Consider the following 15624-nt stretch of genomic DNA (forward strand, 5'->3'; position numbering starts at 1 on the left):
AAAGCGAAAAGGCGCTACCGTAAAGACTGGTGTAAAAGCGCAAGGAAATTTATGCGGCGGATAAGAGGCGGCTGGCTTGACCGCGGCTCACAAATGACGGCTCACTTTACCGCGGTGCTCTATCACGTGATGCATACTGCTCCGACGTGCTAACGTTCTGAGGTGAGTTACAGCGTGTTGCAAGTTTTGTGAGGTGCTTTCGTGATATTTAATGGATCGGATTACATTTTTTATTTTTCTCCGATATCCGATCCAGTAATTTAGGTCAGTATCGGACCGATACCGATACGTAATATCGGATCGGTCCATCTCTACTATATAATGCCCAAGAGAAAAGACATTAGCAGTGATCTTAGGGAAGCAATTGTTCCTGTCCAACAGTCTGGGAATGTCCTCTTCCAAATAATTTGAAGTTCATTCTTCTACAGTGAAAGATTTAGGACTCATTTAGCATCTTAAATGTTAAAGGTCATAACAGTGTAATTATAAGACTGAACAAGTATGGCCTGCTTGGAATAGTTGCCAGAGGAAAACCTCTTCTTGCTAAACAGAATATGGCACTAAGGCTAAGGTTTCCAAAGTTGCATCTTGAAAAAACCACAAGTCTTCTAAGAGAAAGGAATCAAGCTTATGCCCATACCACCCTTAGCACACCAGCTGTCAGAAGGTAAGTCGAGTCAAGTCTGGTTAATACTGGGATGGAGGACTACCTGGGAATACCAAGTGCTGTACTGTTTGCTTAGGATTTAGAGTGCACTATAGCACAGAAAAAGGACTAGGGCAGATTCTTATGCAGTGGACGTCCCTTTGTGCTCGTCCTGCTAAATGTTAGTGCAGCATATAATACTGTTGACTAAAACAGTACAGAGATTAGAGCACACATTTGGTATATCTATCTGATTGATTTCAATTAGTGCATATAAATAGAAAAGGTTTCACACATAAAAGTTCACAGAGTTCAACAGGGTTCAACAGGGTTCTGTGCTGGGACCAATTCGTTTTACATATAGGAATAGATAGAAAACACTGTCATTCCTATGCTTTCTTCAAATCAACTGTTAAACTGCAGACATATTTGAAAGACTTGAAAGCCTGGATGACCTCTAATTTCTCACTTCTAAATTCAGACATAGTTCATTGCACATTACCTTGTAACACTGTAATTCATTTTTGACCAGTATATGTCTTTCAATACACACATTAAACAAATATGTCTAGGACTACTTTCTTGCGTTTGCACAAATAAAACTAAAATGATAGAAACATCCTGTCTCAGAATGATGCTGAAAAGTCTTCAGTTAATGCAGAATGCTGCAGCAGAAGTACTAAATAGGACTGTGCTTTCTCATAGGGACAGAGGAATTCCCATAAGCTACCTTATGAATAACATAGGAGAGACCACAGTCACTGCTTTCCTAGTGGGAATGTGCAGTTATGAAACTGTTTGAAACTTTGAGGCTGTATTTAAAGACACACCCTATGCTTAAATTAATTGGTCTTGCTACTGGAAAGGACCTTTAGGAAGACATTCAAACCCTCTCCAGTGAAAAATGGTAATTATTACATAATGTTTCCTTGCAGAGCTGCAGTCAGGTGGTTTTGGCAGGATGAGGGACGGTTATGCATTATTAATTATAATCCAGGAAACACACACTGTACAGTTTACTTTTACTGGATATTGAACTGTCTCCTCTCTTATCTTTTCCTCTCCAGGTTTTTTTTTTTTTTATACCAAAAGGTTTCAGATTAGGACTCAGTGTGCATTTTGTTAAACTGGATCTTAATCCTGGTTCTTCTTCAGGACACTTGCATTTGGGTGCATCATTTATTTACATTGTAGCTTTTATACATGAATATATGCTGGAAAGATTTAGAAAGAAAGATAATGCATTCGAAGCGTGTCTGTGCGTTTGTGTTTTGAGTTACTGTCACGTTGAACTTTGACTCTTTTGCTGTCAGGTGAGTGGATCTGCTCAAGCCGTAAATCCAATGGTTCCAAAGTTCACACACACACACACACACACACACACACACACACACACACACACACACACACACACACACACACACACACACACACACTTCAACCTCTTCAAAAAAGACGAGACATGATATTGGCTTTTATTCAGTTCTTGTAGAATTACCATAGCCACACCAATAACCTCTTGCCTAACCTTAAATCAAGTATTCACCCTAAATTTTATTAATTTACTTTGAATCTCTGCAAATTAGCTGTGTAAACACATTTATGTCCCCACAACATGGGCAATACTTGTACACACACATCACAGGAATTCACACACCTCTTTTATGGCAACATTTGGTGCAGACAATAAAATCAGATCAACAGGGTGTCACTCTTCACTGGATCAGAAGGGCATTATTTCTTCTGAAACGGATGTCTTTTCCCCTGAGATTCCAAAGTTGAAAACAAAATAAATCATAAAGAGCTTTGGGCTGCACAGGACTGAACGGTAAGAGCATGTTTCCTCTGTCTGTGTGCTTGCGTGCTGTATATAGCTTCTCTTCCTGTTCCTGTAGTTTGGTTCTTTCTAAGTTCTTCTGCAGGTTATCTTAGCACCAGGATACTTAAAAGTGACCACATTGCTGCACAAAAGTGTTTCCTGTTTATGTGGACATTTTTAGGCTTCGTGGGCCATATTTGAATTGGTCATTTTACAGTGTATTGCTAAATTGGAAAGCAGAGATAAAGAAGGAGATTTTGACAGCAGTATGGATTTTAGACTGATCTTTATCTTTAGACTGAGGTTAGCTTAGCTTGGAACAAAGTTTAAATATCCTGTTTAAACTTTTTAGTACATCCATCTGGTTGCTATACATTTAGCAAAATTAAGATTTCACTTTCAAGATGATGCATTGCAATAAATTGTGTTTTGCAATATTTGTAAAATTTTTAAACAAGAGAATAAGTGAAGGATAATAGGACAACACATGAGGTTATCTACCTTTCTATCTGTGCCTGAATGTCTTGGCATCACTCCACAAAATCAAAGATCAACTTAGGTTTGACAGTTATAAAAAAAGAAGTGTGCATACACACACATTAATGGCACAAAGCAATGAGTCAGTGAGTTAGGTTATTAAAGCTTAGGAATTTTTACAGCTACATTACATTTAGGTGTAACTGCTGTTGTCAGCATGGAAGAAAATAAAATGTGTCCAATTTAACCGTTGACTCAAGCAAGTGAACTGACAACTCAGTTTAATTTGCCTAGTCAGCTGATTAATCCTACCAAAGGGCAAATGATGAGTGAGGCTTAAATACTTAAAGGATCATTCTGCTTTATTTCAGTCTGGTTTATTGCCCCTATTCTGTTTCTCCTCTTGCTCTAAGGCTCTTTTTAACTTAGGCCATGCAATCACTTTGTGTCCGTCTCTGTTATTTGACTATCATGCATGTTATGCTTATTTTAAGCATTGCTTAAAAATCAGTGACTTCGACAAGTCAATCGCAATGTGTCAAAGAACCAGTGTAGTGCGACAGAGGCTCTAATAACCAAGAGGCACAAGAACACAAGGATGCATAAACAGAACTATGACACTTTCAACAGTAACAACTAAAGTCTTTCAGTTTGCATTTTTTTTTGCCTTTAACCTGCAGACTGAAATGTTAAAAGCATTAACTGACACTCCTGTGTGCCACGGATGTGTCTGTCTGATATTACGCTCTCTGATGTGTTGCTGTTGTCCAAACTAGATCTCTCATGAAAATGTGTTTTTTACTTGTTTAAAGCTGTATAAAGTTAAAGCAAGAAAAGGTCAAGATCTGAAAACTGCGTGTGTTTGTGACTTTTAATGTTTTTCATGTTCAGCCCATCAGGATGGCGACAGAGGAGGATGGGGCTGGGAGAGTCCGACAGCTGCAGGAGCAGCGGATGGGAGTTCAAAAGAAAACGTTCACCAAGTGGATGAACAGTGTCTTCCACAAGAATGGGGTGAGATGGGAAGAAGAAATAATTCTAAGAAATAATTATGCATTGCATATGTAAGTTACAGTGGGGCAAAAAAGTATTTAGTCAGCCACCGATTGTGCAAGTTCCCCCACCTAAAATGATGACAGAGGTCAGTAATTTGCACCAGAGGTACACTTCAACTGTGAGAGACAGAATGTGAAAAAAAAATCCATGAATCCACATGGTAGGATTTGTAAAGAATTTATTCGTAAATCAGGGTGGAAAATAAGTATTTGGTCAATAACAAAAATACAACTCAGTACTTTGTAACATAATCTTTGTTGGCAATAACAGAGGTCAAACGTTTACTATAGGTCTTTACCAGGTTTGCACACACAGTAGCTGGTATTTTGGCCCATTCCTCCATGCAGATCTTCTCGAGAGCAGTGATGTTTTGGGGCTGTCGCCGAGCAACACGGACTTTCAACTCCCGCCACAGATTTTCTATGGGGTTGAGGTCTGGAGACTGGCTAGGCCACTCCAGGACTTTCAAATGCTTCTTACGGAGCCACTCCTTTGTTGCCCGGGCGGTGTGTTTTGGATCATTGTCATGTTGGAAGACCCAGCCTCGTTTCATCTTCAAAGTTCTCACTGATGGAAGGAGGTTTTGGCTCAAAATCTCACGATACATGGCCCCATTCATTCTGTCCTTAACACGGATCAGTCGTCCTGTCCCCTTGGCAGAAAAACAGCCCCATAGCATGATGTTTCCACCCCCATGCTTCACAGTAGGTATGGTGTTCTTGGGATGCAACTCAGTATTCTTCTTCCTCCAAACACGACGAGTTGAGTTTATACCAAAAAGTTCTACTTTGGTTTCATCTGACCACATGACATTCTCCCAATCCTCTGCTGTATCATCCATGTGCTCTCTGGCAAACTTCAGACGGGCCTGGACATGCACTGGCTTCAGCAGCGGAACACGTCTGGCACTGCGGGATTTGATTCCCTGCCGTTGTAGTGTGTTACTGATGGTGACCTTTGTTACTTTGGTCCCAGCTCTCTGCAGGTCATTCACCAGGTCCCCCCGTGTGGTTCTGGGATCTTTGCTCACCGTTCTCATGATCATTTTGACCCCACGGGATGAGATCTTGCGTGGAGCCCCAGATCGAGGGAGATTATCAGTGGTCTTGTATGTCTTCCATTTTCTGATGATTGCTCCCACAGTTGATTTTTTCACACCAAGCTGCTTGCCTATTGTAGATTCACTCTTCCCAGTCTGGTGCAGGTCTACAATACTTTTCCTGGTGTCCTTAGAAAGCTCTTTGGTCTTGGCCATGGCGGAGTTTGGAGTCTGACTGTTTGAGGCTGTGGACAGGTGTCTTTTATACAGATGATGAGTTCAAACAGGTGCCATTCATACAGGTAATGAGTGGGGGACAGAAAAGCTTCTTACAGAAGACGTTACAGGTCTGTGAGAGCCAGAGATTTTCCTTGTTTGAGGTGACCAAATACTTATTTTACACCCTAATTTACGAATAAATTCTTTACAGATCCTACCATGTGAATTCATGGATTTTTTTTTCACATTCTGTCTCTCACAGTTGAAGTGTACCTCTGGTGCAAATTACTGACCTCTGTCATCATTTTAAGTGGGGGAACTTGCACAATCGGTGGCTGACTAAATACTTTTTTGCCCCACTGTAAATGAATTTATTTAACTTGCATACATGTTCCAGCACATTTGACTAAAGGTTGTTACACATAGTCGTAACTGTACGAGACATAATCAGGATGTTTGTATTATGAGGATGTGACAGTTACAAAGCGATGGGTGCAGTAAATATTATCTCTTAGTTCTTTTCAATGTAAACAACCAAATTTTCAAGCCAACATTAAATGATACGATCGTGGCTCAAGAGTTGAGAGTTCGCCTTATAATCGGAAGGTTGCCGGTTCGAGCCCCGGCTTGGACAGTCTTGGTCGTTGTGTCCTTGGGCAAGACACTTCACCCGTTGCCTACTGGTGGTGGTCAGAGGGCCCGGTGGCGCCAGTGTCCGGCAGCCTCGCCTCTGTCAGTGCGCCCCAGGGTGGCTGTGGCTACAATGTAGCTTGCCATCACCAGTGTGTGAATGTGTGTGTGAATGGGTGGATGACTGGATATGTAAAGCGCTTTGGGGTCCTTAGGGACTAGTAAAGCGCTATATAAATACAGGCCATTTACCATTTCTTAAGACCGAAGGAAGGGAATTCCAGAGCCGAGGAGCAGAGCGGCTGAAAGCTCTGCTCCCCATAGTGATAAGACGAGCAGGAAGAACAACAAGATGAGCGCCAGATAAAGATCTGAGAGAGCGGGAAACAGTGGTGATATGAAACAAATCACAGAGATTAGGAGGGGCAAGATTATGGTTGCACCTGAGAAAGAGTCTTATCTTTTTCAACTTAAGCAAATAAGGAATTAAGGAAGGAATTAAAGTGTCTTTAATCCAGGTGCTGGAGATTTCTTTTTTTATTACAATTAGCCTCTTCATAAGAAGGGTCATAAAAGCTAAGGACCTTTGATTATTATTTTGTGTGTGTTCACACACTAACTACACTTTATTACTATATTAGATTTGACTTTACAATCTCAACAGCATTTGTGCATTTTATCCTTACATGCTTACACTTTCTTCTTACCCACTGCAAGGTTATCAAATATTTTTGAGGCCTCTATGTTGGCCAACTAGCTGTCATCTTAGAGCAAAGTGTGAAGTTGGAAACTAACAAATGCTAGGTTGGTTAGCAGGTTCAGTCCTTAAACCAAAAAAGAGGAAAACACAGACAGAGATGGCTGCTATTTAGTGGTAAGTAAAAGCAATTTATTTATGGACAGAATCCAAAGACAGATAGGCGGGCCAGTCCATATACATCACAGTGATAAAGTTATACTCACAGTCAGCACTTTTTAAAATGAAATGATAACGTTTGAAGCCATGCAAAATTTTACCTTCACACGATTAACGTTTTCTAAAATATAGGCCCTTAAATTACTGTCATGATTATTAATAGTAGAGCCAAAAATCATTTCATATCTATTAAAGATATTAAAAACATAAAAAAACAAACATTCTGCAGTCCCAACATTTTGACTTAAAGATTTTTTTATTTAAAAAAAGTTAATCACTGCAGTAATGTGCAAAATATTCAAAAATACTGCAGGGTGATAACATATGATACTGTATATAGCAGTTTAATACACAATTCTTATTCTTTAATACACACTTTTTGATCATTTGAGTACATTTCCTTACCTCTGTTACGCAGTAGAAAGTGCATTGTGGTATTAGTACTTTTACTTTAGTGAAGGACTTGCTTCACTGATTTTGTTCCAAACTTGTTACAATGTTACAAAAAAAAATATCCAAAGACAGAATTACGGTACAAGTTGATTCACAGCAGCTACACAGAAGACACATAATAGTGTAGAGGGAATTCCAGGAGTTGGTAATGGATAGAGAAAGAAATCTAAATTAGAGGTTACAACATACACAGGAAATGCAGTATCATCAAATACTTAAATGTTTAAGTGGAGAGGAAGGATTGAAAAGTAACTGATCTTAAACTGAATTCTCAAACCATTTGAGAATAAATCACACCACCTGTAGGCGTTTGTTTGGTCTAGCAAGTAGATAAAAGAATGGCACCCACACACTTAGACTAAGGTTACCAAATAACTGCAAGGTTTAGTAATATTTCTGATTTGCAAGCTTGAACAACGTGAACATCAAAAATCTGGTACAGTAACGGGGAGCTTCTATGTCAGGTTTGGCTTGTAACTGAAACTGTCCGGATCTCCTGCAGGAGAAATTGGAGCTGACTGACGTCTATACTGAACTTAAAACCGGAGAAGTTCTGATCCGTCTGCTGGAGTTCATCGCCAACGAGAAGTTGCCATCGCGGAGCCGAGGCAAGATGAGAGTCCACTTTCTGGAGAACAACAGCATTGCCATCAATTTCCTCAAAACCAAAGTAACCTACTTTTTGCTTTTTGGTGTCCTGAAAGTGATCCACCAAATTTACAAATATACAAAATTAATAGTATTATTCCTCATGAGGAGAACGGTCTTTTCTCAGTATATTTTAATCTTGATTAAATGTTAGTTCTAAAAAGCCAATCAGATTATCCTAAATGTCAAGGTAATGACTTTCAGTTCTTACTGGCAGCTGTAAAATGTTGAACTTCATAGCAGTCTCACGAACGACAGCTTCACACTGCTCTATGCTCTACTGTTAGATTCGGGTGGATTTAATTGGTCCAGAAAATGTGGTGGATGGGGATCGTACACTGATCCTGGGGCTGCTGTGGATCATCATCCTCAGGTTTCAGATTGGACATATTAACCTGGAAGAGGTATCGAATTAAAACTACAGCAGAATTAGTTATCTCCTTTAATTTAAACAATTTATTTATGAATTTAACATATTTAACATTTTCCCTCTTTTTTGGGGTATTTTCCTTTTCCCTTTCCTTTCCCTTGCTCCTCCACATTTTTACTTTTGTCTTTCCATCTTCTTGTCTTTTAAATTTTTTCCATTTTTGCCTTGTTCTCATTTCATCTCACCCCCTTCCCTCCTCCTCCTTCTCAGGGGAACAGCGTAGCTCATCGCTCAGCCAAGGAGGCTCTGCTGATCTGGTGTCAGAGGAAAACATCAGGCTACAATGGTGTTGACGTGCAGGACTTTTCCTCCAGCTGGAGGGATGGACTTGCCTTCAATGCTCTTATCCACGCCCACCGGTAGCATACTTGTGCACACGCATTTTTGTTGTATTTGTGAGGTCCCTCATAAAATATTTCCTAAAATATCCTCAAAAGTCAAAAACTCAAATGGAAACTCAAATCGCTTCTCACAGAGTAAACATACATGTGTCTGTCCATCCCAGACCTGACCTTTTTGACTACCACCGTTTCCATGGTGATAACCCCCAGCGTAATCTGGAGCATGCGTTCACTCTGGCAGAGCGGGAGTTCAGTATCATGCAGCTTCTGGAGGTGGATGACATCATGGTCGCTCATCCTGATGAAAAGTCCATCATGACCTACGTGTCTCTGTACTACCACTACTTTTCCAGGATGAAGCAGGGGCAGACCATCCAGAAGAGACTTGCCAGGGTTGGATTCAGCACAAACATAAACACAGCAGCATTGCATACAACAGAAAAAAAGATCAGTCAGATAATAAATAATATGACCATAATAGCATAATACATAATATTAATTGAAGCCCAAGTGATTCTAAATTTGTGTATAGATGAGTGCATATAAATATATACGACACATACAGACATGCACATGTTATAGATATTAAAGGTGACATATTTCTAATATAAGGCAGAATTGTTTCTGTTTAACTAAACGTGCAGTAAAAATAAAAAAGAGAAGCAATGGGGCAGAGAAAGAGTCTGTATCAGTCTGTCAGTCCATCTTTTCAGACTCAGTCGGCTCTTGTAACTTGATGTTGATTAGCAAAAACCGAGGCTGGTTACAATGGAAAATCTAATCTATAAGGCAGGTTTATTTGTCCCTAAACTCAGATTGTGGGTCATTTTTTTCTTTAAATAATGTGTTGCTTGACATAATGTCTGTCATACCGTTTATAGTGTGGACTGCTCTGCCCCATGTGGTATTGTAACCTGCTCTAAATAGTATAGATTACTGCTACAATGACAAGCTGCTGCTCACACAAAACACAAAACACAGCTGGTGGGATTTTTATTTTGGTAGATAAGAAGGTATTAGTAGCTCAAAGGAGAACCTTTCATAAAAGAGGGGCTGTGGATGTTAAGAATCACATCAGATCACATACAATGAGATGCTGCTGGAGGCAGCAGCAGGAACTCATTCAGAGAACCTCACACCTTTAACACACCGAAGCTACAAGCCTTTATCTGCTTCACACATGTTCCTTCTGCTGTACATGATAATAACCAAGTTAAACTGTTTTGGGGCTGAGTGTTGTCAGATGTTTTTTTAAGGTTTGCATTTTGTTTATTTGGACTGAGGGTTATGGTTGCAGGAGTGAAAGTGCTGTGACTGAACACTGATGCTGCTGTATTGCTTCTCATTCTTAAATAACAACCACATTAGTTAATGGGAGGTGAAACTAATATGTTTAATTTCTCATCTTAAGTCGCGTACACAATGGAAGTGATAACTACAGCTTTGAAAATTATGTTAGAAGCCACTTTTATATTTATTAGTATTTTTGCATTGATAGGTAGGCAACTATAAATCAAAAATTAAGCAAGCCAATCATGTGATGTAATATAACAGCCATGCATTTTAAAATCAACATTGGCTCATATAGCTTGTGATAGTGATAGTGCTCAGGTGCAGTGACCAGCATTTTCAGAATGCCAGGAAGTGACTGACAGCAGCCTTTTGCAATAAGATTGAGCAGTTTCAGATGGACACTTTTTTACCCCAGTGGGGTTGAGGGGACATCAAGAGGGGCAGGTGCAGGATGCAGAATTACAGTTTGCAGAATTAGAGTCAACCAGCAACAATGGGGATAGCCTATTAACAATGAAATCATTAAGAAGGCAAGATAGGTAATTTAAGGATTAATTTAAATGAGCAACTTTTCTTGGTTGCTAATTCTTTGGTTACGAACAATATTTTTGTCTTTGATTTGCCAGTCCAGATTCCATTTTAACATATCAAACCAAAACATCCAGAACACAAAAGTAGGACTTCATTCTTTTCTCCACAGATTGTTGGGATGCTCATGGAGCTGGATGGCATGAAGATCCAGTATGAAAGAATGGTCTCAGATCTGCTTCGCTGGATCAAAACTAAGGTAACAGGTCAATCCCAGAAAAAACACAGGAATATAAGACAAAAAAACAAAACAATTAATGAATTAAATTTGGTGATTATTTTTTGACTGAAGATGGTGCAGCTGAATGACAGAAGATTCCCAAACTCTTTGAGGGAGATGCAGAAACTGATGAGCGCTTTTAAGACCTACAGAACTGTGGAGAAACCTCCCAAATACCAGGTCAGATGACCCTCACATTTTAAATTCAGCGTCCTCCTTTGTTCATCTCCTTAAAGTTAAGTCTTGTTTTTCCAGGAGCGTGGGGCAATTGAGGCCCACTTGTTCAGTCTGAGGACTCAACTGGCAGCCAACAACCAATGGGCTTATAATCCTCCCGAAGGTACAGAACACTAACAGTCAATTATAATATAAGGGCTGCTATGACAAAGATCGCTCATGCTGTTGTGTATTTGTAAAGGTAAAACTCTGAATGACATCGAGAAGAGCTGGGCTATGCTGGAGAGGGCGGAACATGAACGAGAGCGAGCCCTACAGGAAACGCTGCTACGCCTGGAAAGCCTGGAGCAACTTGCACAGAAGTTTGCCAGGAAGGTAACGCCACTCTACTCATATGAATGTCTTTGTTACAAGTCTCCCAGTTTTGATCGTAATGTTATGGAGTTGCCTGACATATTCCTGAGTAAATTATAAAAACAACTTTGTGATTACAAATCACTGTGTTGTGCGTAGAAACAAATTTCAGTGAGTTTTGGTAATGTTAACCTTAAAATGGATGCGACCTTTTGACCACTCTTGTTCCGCTGGACATATATGCAAGATCTTGTTATTTGTTATTAACAACCCCACAGAAAAGTAGATACACACAACACAACAAAAAAGTATAATTTTGATTTAATTTTAAACCTTTTTCTTTATTAAAATAGGTATATCATTGGAATCTGTTCAGAATGGAATACCCTTTACTTAAAGCTGGGAAATGGGGACAAACGTGTTGCTGTGATTTTGTGAATTTGTTTGTGTAATGTTAACTTAAAATGGAAACCACTTTTTGGCATCAGAAAGGTTAATCTATGCAGACAAACAGCATTCAAAACCCTGGATCTGATATTCAACTTTCTGCCTGTTTTTATGGCTCCTTAAAAAATCCCCAATAGACTGCAAAATCCTTCCTTTTTGTCTTCTCAGGCAGCTCTGAGGGAGGGCTATCTTGAGGACACACTGCGTCTGATCCGGAGGCAGGACATCCGAGGTCTGTCCACACTGGAGGAGGCTCAGGCAGCTGGCCGGCGTCTGGAGGCCTTGGCTACCGATGCACTGGCCAGGGAGCCACGCTTCACGGCCCTCAGAGACATGGCAAAATCCATCGAGAAAGGAAACTACCACAGCAAGGAGCAGGTCATTGGGAGGTGGGAGGATGAAAACAATGACTTTGTGTAACCTTAAGTCTTTCTCTTTTTGAAGGGAGAAGAACCAAGAAGTGACATTAATTTAAAAAAAAAAACTTGTACTCTACATAATAATATATTTGTTTCTAAGGGAGGAGAACATTAGCCATCGATGGAAGGACCTGCTGCAGCAGCTCCAAGAACAGAGGATGCTTTTGGGAAATGTAGTTGAAACTCTGAGCATCCTGCGGGACATTGAGCTTGTCTCCCAGGAACTGAAAGAACTACAAGTGAGCTTATTATTCGAAATTTAGTTATAATGACGACACTGGAGTTTTACTTAGATTGTACTGTGAGAGAAGTGGGGTGACTTTAATATTACTGACTGTCCCCTCCCTTATCCCATCTTAGTCCCAAGCCAGTTCCTCTGAACTGGGGAAGCAGCTGACGGAGGTGGAGTCTCTTCTTCAGAAACAAGATCTCCTGGAAGCTCAGATCTCAACTCATGGTGAAACCATCACTGCAATCAGTAGCAGAGCTCTGAAGGTACGCTAATAATTGGCATCTCATGTCCTATTAGTTCACTGTTTGGGGAATTTGTAAGGGTGATTTCTGTCAGACTGACCCACCTCCTTTCTCTCACTCAGGCAAAAGTAAGGGATGGGCAGCAGATTCAGAGCAGAGTGAGAGCTCTTGACACTCAGTACAAATCGCTGGTGTCTCTCAGCAGCAGCAGGTTTGCTTTAGTTTTCTCATTTACAGCATGAGGGAAAAATCATTTATCAAGCAACAGGTCTAAACGTGTAACATTTCTTTGTATGTCCAAAATGGTGGAATAGAAAGTCTAATTAGTCTGATATTCTGTTGCTACATCTCTCACCTGTGCTCATCTTGCCTCACATCTTTCCTTTGCTGTGTCAGGAGGAGGCAGTTGGAGGCTCAGTTGAGGTTGTTTGAGTTCCTCTATGACTGTGAGGAGTTGGAGGCCTGGATCTATGAGCGCTGGTTAAAGCTGCAGACGGCTGGACTTGGAAGAGACCTCAACCACATCCAGGTGGCCGAACACAAGCACAAGGTGAGCCAGAAAGCTGTGTATACGGACACTTGAGCCCATAAGGTTCCATGCTTTGGACTTTGACACTGTGAAGAAGTTTTGTTTGCTTTTTTACACAGGCACGTGTGTTACAGTGGTTTAAGGGTGTTCTTTGTGAATGTGTTAACTCTGAATTATGTGATGAAAAGTCAACTTTTTTGTGCCTCTTGTGAAAAACACAGGATTCATATTATTTTACAGATTGTCAAAACTTTAGAAATGTTACATTGTTATTCTTTATTAAAAAAAAGAATAACAAAAGCTTATAAAGCAGATACATGTTTCTGTTTTTTTAAAATGCCTTAAACTAAAGCAAGACAGGACTCTAAGTCAAAAGATTAACTTAAAGAGGCAGCTTTTATTTGCTGTGAAAACTAAAACCAAAATACATGAACACTGTCACTCAGCGCAGACTGAAATCACAGAAAACTGAATTTTATTTACACACTCCCGGTTCACTATACACAGGTGAAGGAGAAGGGGGCCAAGGTTCCCAGGGGTACAGGGAAGAATCAGGAAAAGTGTCCTCTCTTGCTCCGCTCCACACGAACAGAACAATGCACTTGGAAAGGTCCTTTCCTCACACACGCCACTCTCACTGCGGCACTCACGAACAGGCTTCGGTGTCCAAACTTCCAAACCGAGCACGAAGAATCTGTATACAGAGATCAGGAATTAACACGGAAAACTGTCACGAAGAGAGCTCAAAACTGGCTTAGGCTAAAGTAGCACTGACGAGCGTTACTCAATAGTCCAGCAGCGAGGTGCTCTCAGTCACTGCCTTAAGTAGCGAGAGCAAACAAGGTGAGGAGCCACAGGTGATTGCTTGCAGGTGGTGATGGCCAGGGGCGGGAGCCCACAATGAACTCCACCCAGGCAGCAAGTAGAGAGAGAGAGGAGAGAGAGAGGAGAGAGAGAGCGAGACAAAAGCAACACACATGTAGCCACACAGGGCCAGCCGGGCAGGCACCATGACAAACACTACACAAACAAAAGATAAACTAGAACTAACAACTGAACTGGACTAGACTTGACAACATGGAACTAACACCAGAACACAGCTTACATGGAGAACACGACAATGAACAGAGTGAGACTAAACACTTAAATACAGATGAAGGATAACAAGGGGATGGAAACAGGCGGGAACACAGCTAGGACTAATCAAACCTGAGAAGACAGGGAGGAAGCAAAACTAAATACACTGAATACAGGACAAAGGACTATCAAAATAACACAGGAAACAAGAGACACACATTAAGATGTAAACACAGGAAACGGGGGGAGCGAGGGTCATGAAGGGGAGACAGATAATAATGGATTGGATTTATATAGCGCTTTTCAAGGCACCCAAAGCGCTTTACAATACCGCGCCATCGGCCCAACACCAGTAGGTAAGTAGGGTAAAGTGTCTTGCCCAGGGACACAACGACCAGGACAGAGAGCCCAGGGATCGAACCGGCGACCTTCCGGTTACAGATGCGATTCCCAACCCCCTGAGCCACGGTCGCCCGATGAATCAACACGGAGAGAAAATTTAACATGCGCGAGAGACATGATAGACTACACAAGCAACAAGGACACAGGGGAGGCCAAGCACAGAACCATGAATAATATTAACCACAAGAATGTAGAATATTGTGTAAAACATAATCTTAAAAAGAAGAAAACATAAATCCTGAGCTCCGACTCACGGCCCTGACAATATAGAGTTGGACCTACAATAGGTTGCATGCTGTGTGGATTGTTGAGGGATTATGGACCTAAAACCAGGATGCAGGAAACAGTGACTAAACTCTAAGCAAGTTTTAATGGTGATAACCCAGAGAGTAAACCAAGCCAAAATCCAGAAGCTGAATACAAAAAGCAGGAAATCCAAAACATCAAGGGACACTTGGCATCAAGGACGACAGAGACAATACAAGAGGTAACGAGGTAAATGTTCGTCATGTGACAATTGAAACTAATCTTGAGACAAGCGAAGTAGGAATAAAAACAAAGCACAAGTGACAAAAGACTATAAAAATAAAACAGGAAGTAACAAAACACCAACACAATGACTCTAACAAACAAACAAACCGAAATAAGTGAAACAAAGGATTAAGTCATCGGGAATAACCAATCAAACTAAGACTTAAGAATTCAAAAATACACAAGCTGAAAAAAGTCCAAAGCCCAAGACCACGAAACAATATTTGCCAAGTTTTAAATGAAATGAAAATAACATAAACAAGAAACAGCAATGCAAAGAACAGAAGTGCATCTAAACAAAACAGACAAATAATAACATTTAAATTCTGGTTTAAGTCATGTAATCTGGTTAATCTGACTGTTTTTAGGCTGAACATGACCCCACCTTGAGAATAAAGGCAATTTAAATCTATCTTGACTCTAAATGCCACTTCAAATA

The 15624-nt window shown here is 40.5% G+C and overlaps 1 protein-coding gene across 1 annotated transcript in view; it reads left to right on the forward strand.

Annotated features, from left to right (window-relative positions):
* Window positions 1-2384: 2384 nt before the first annotated feature.
* The window catches only part of sptbn5 (spectrin, beta, non-erythrocytic 5), a 70332-nt gene continuing 57092 nt past the window's right edge, over window positions 2385-15624 (forward strand). Inside the window, exons 1-15 of the mRNA XM_086274842.1 lie at window positions 2385-2474; window positions 3834-3956; window positions 7758-7925; window positions 8191-8307; window positions 8544-8692; window positions 8839-9067; window positions 10668-10754; window positions 10848-10955; window positions 11031-11115; window positions 11194-11327; window positions 11922-12142; window positions 12273-12411; window positions 12533-12667; window positions 12769-12857; window positions 13043-13196. Coding sequence (XP_086130968.1) covers window positions 3843-3956; window positions 7758-7925; window positions 8191-8307; window positions 8544-8692; window positions 8839-9067; window positions 10668-10754; window positions 10848-10955; window positions 11031-11115; window positions 11194-11327; window positions 11922-12142; window positions 12273-12411; window positions 12533-12667; window positions 12769-12857; window positions 13043-13196 — 1929 coding nt within the window. The 5' untranslated portion in view covers window positions 2385-2474; window positions 3834-3842. The remainder of the gene's footprint in view (window positions 2475-3833; window positions 3957-7757; window positions 7926-8190; window positions 8308-8543; window positions 8693-8838; window positions 9068-10667; window positions 10755-10847; window positions 10956-11030; window positions 11116-11193; window positions 11328-11921; window positions 12143-12272; window positions 12412-12532; window positions 12668-12768; window positions 12858-13042; window positions 13197-15624) is intronic.

The sequence above is a fragment of the Aulonocara sp. 'chitande type north' Nkhata Bay genome, linkage group LG19 (genome assembly GCF_057382095.1).
Source record: "Aulonocara sp. 'chitande type north' Nkhata Bay isolate Kocher_YH1m ecotype deep benthic linkage group LG19, A_spYH_male_GT1.1, whole genome shotgun sequence".
Taxonomy (NCBI): domain Eukaryota; kingdom Metazoa; phylum Chordata; class Actinopteri; order Cichliformes; family Cichlidae; genus Aulonocara; species Aulonocara sp. 'chitande type north' Nkhata Bay.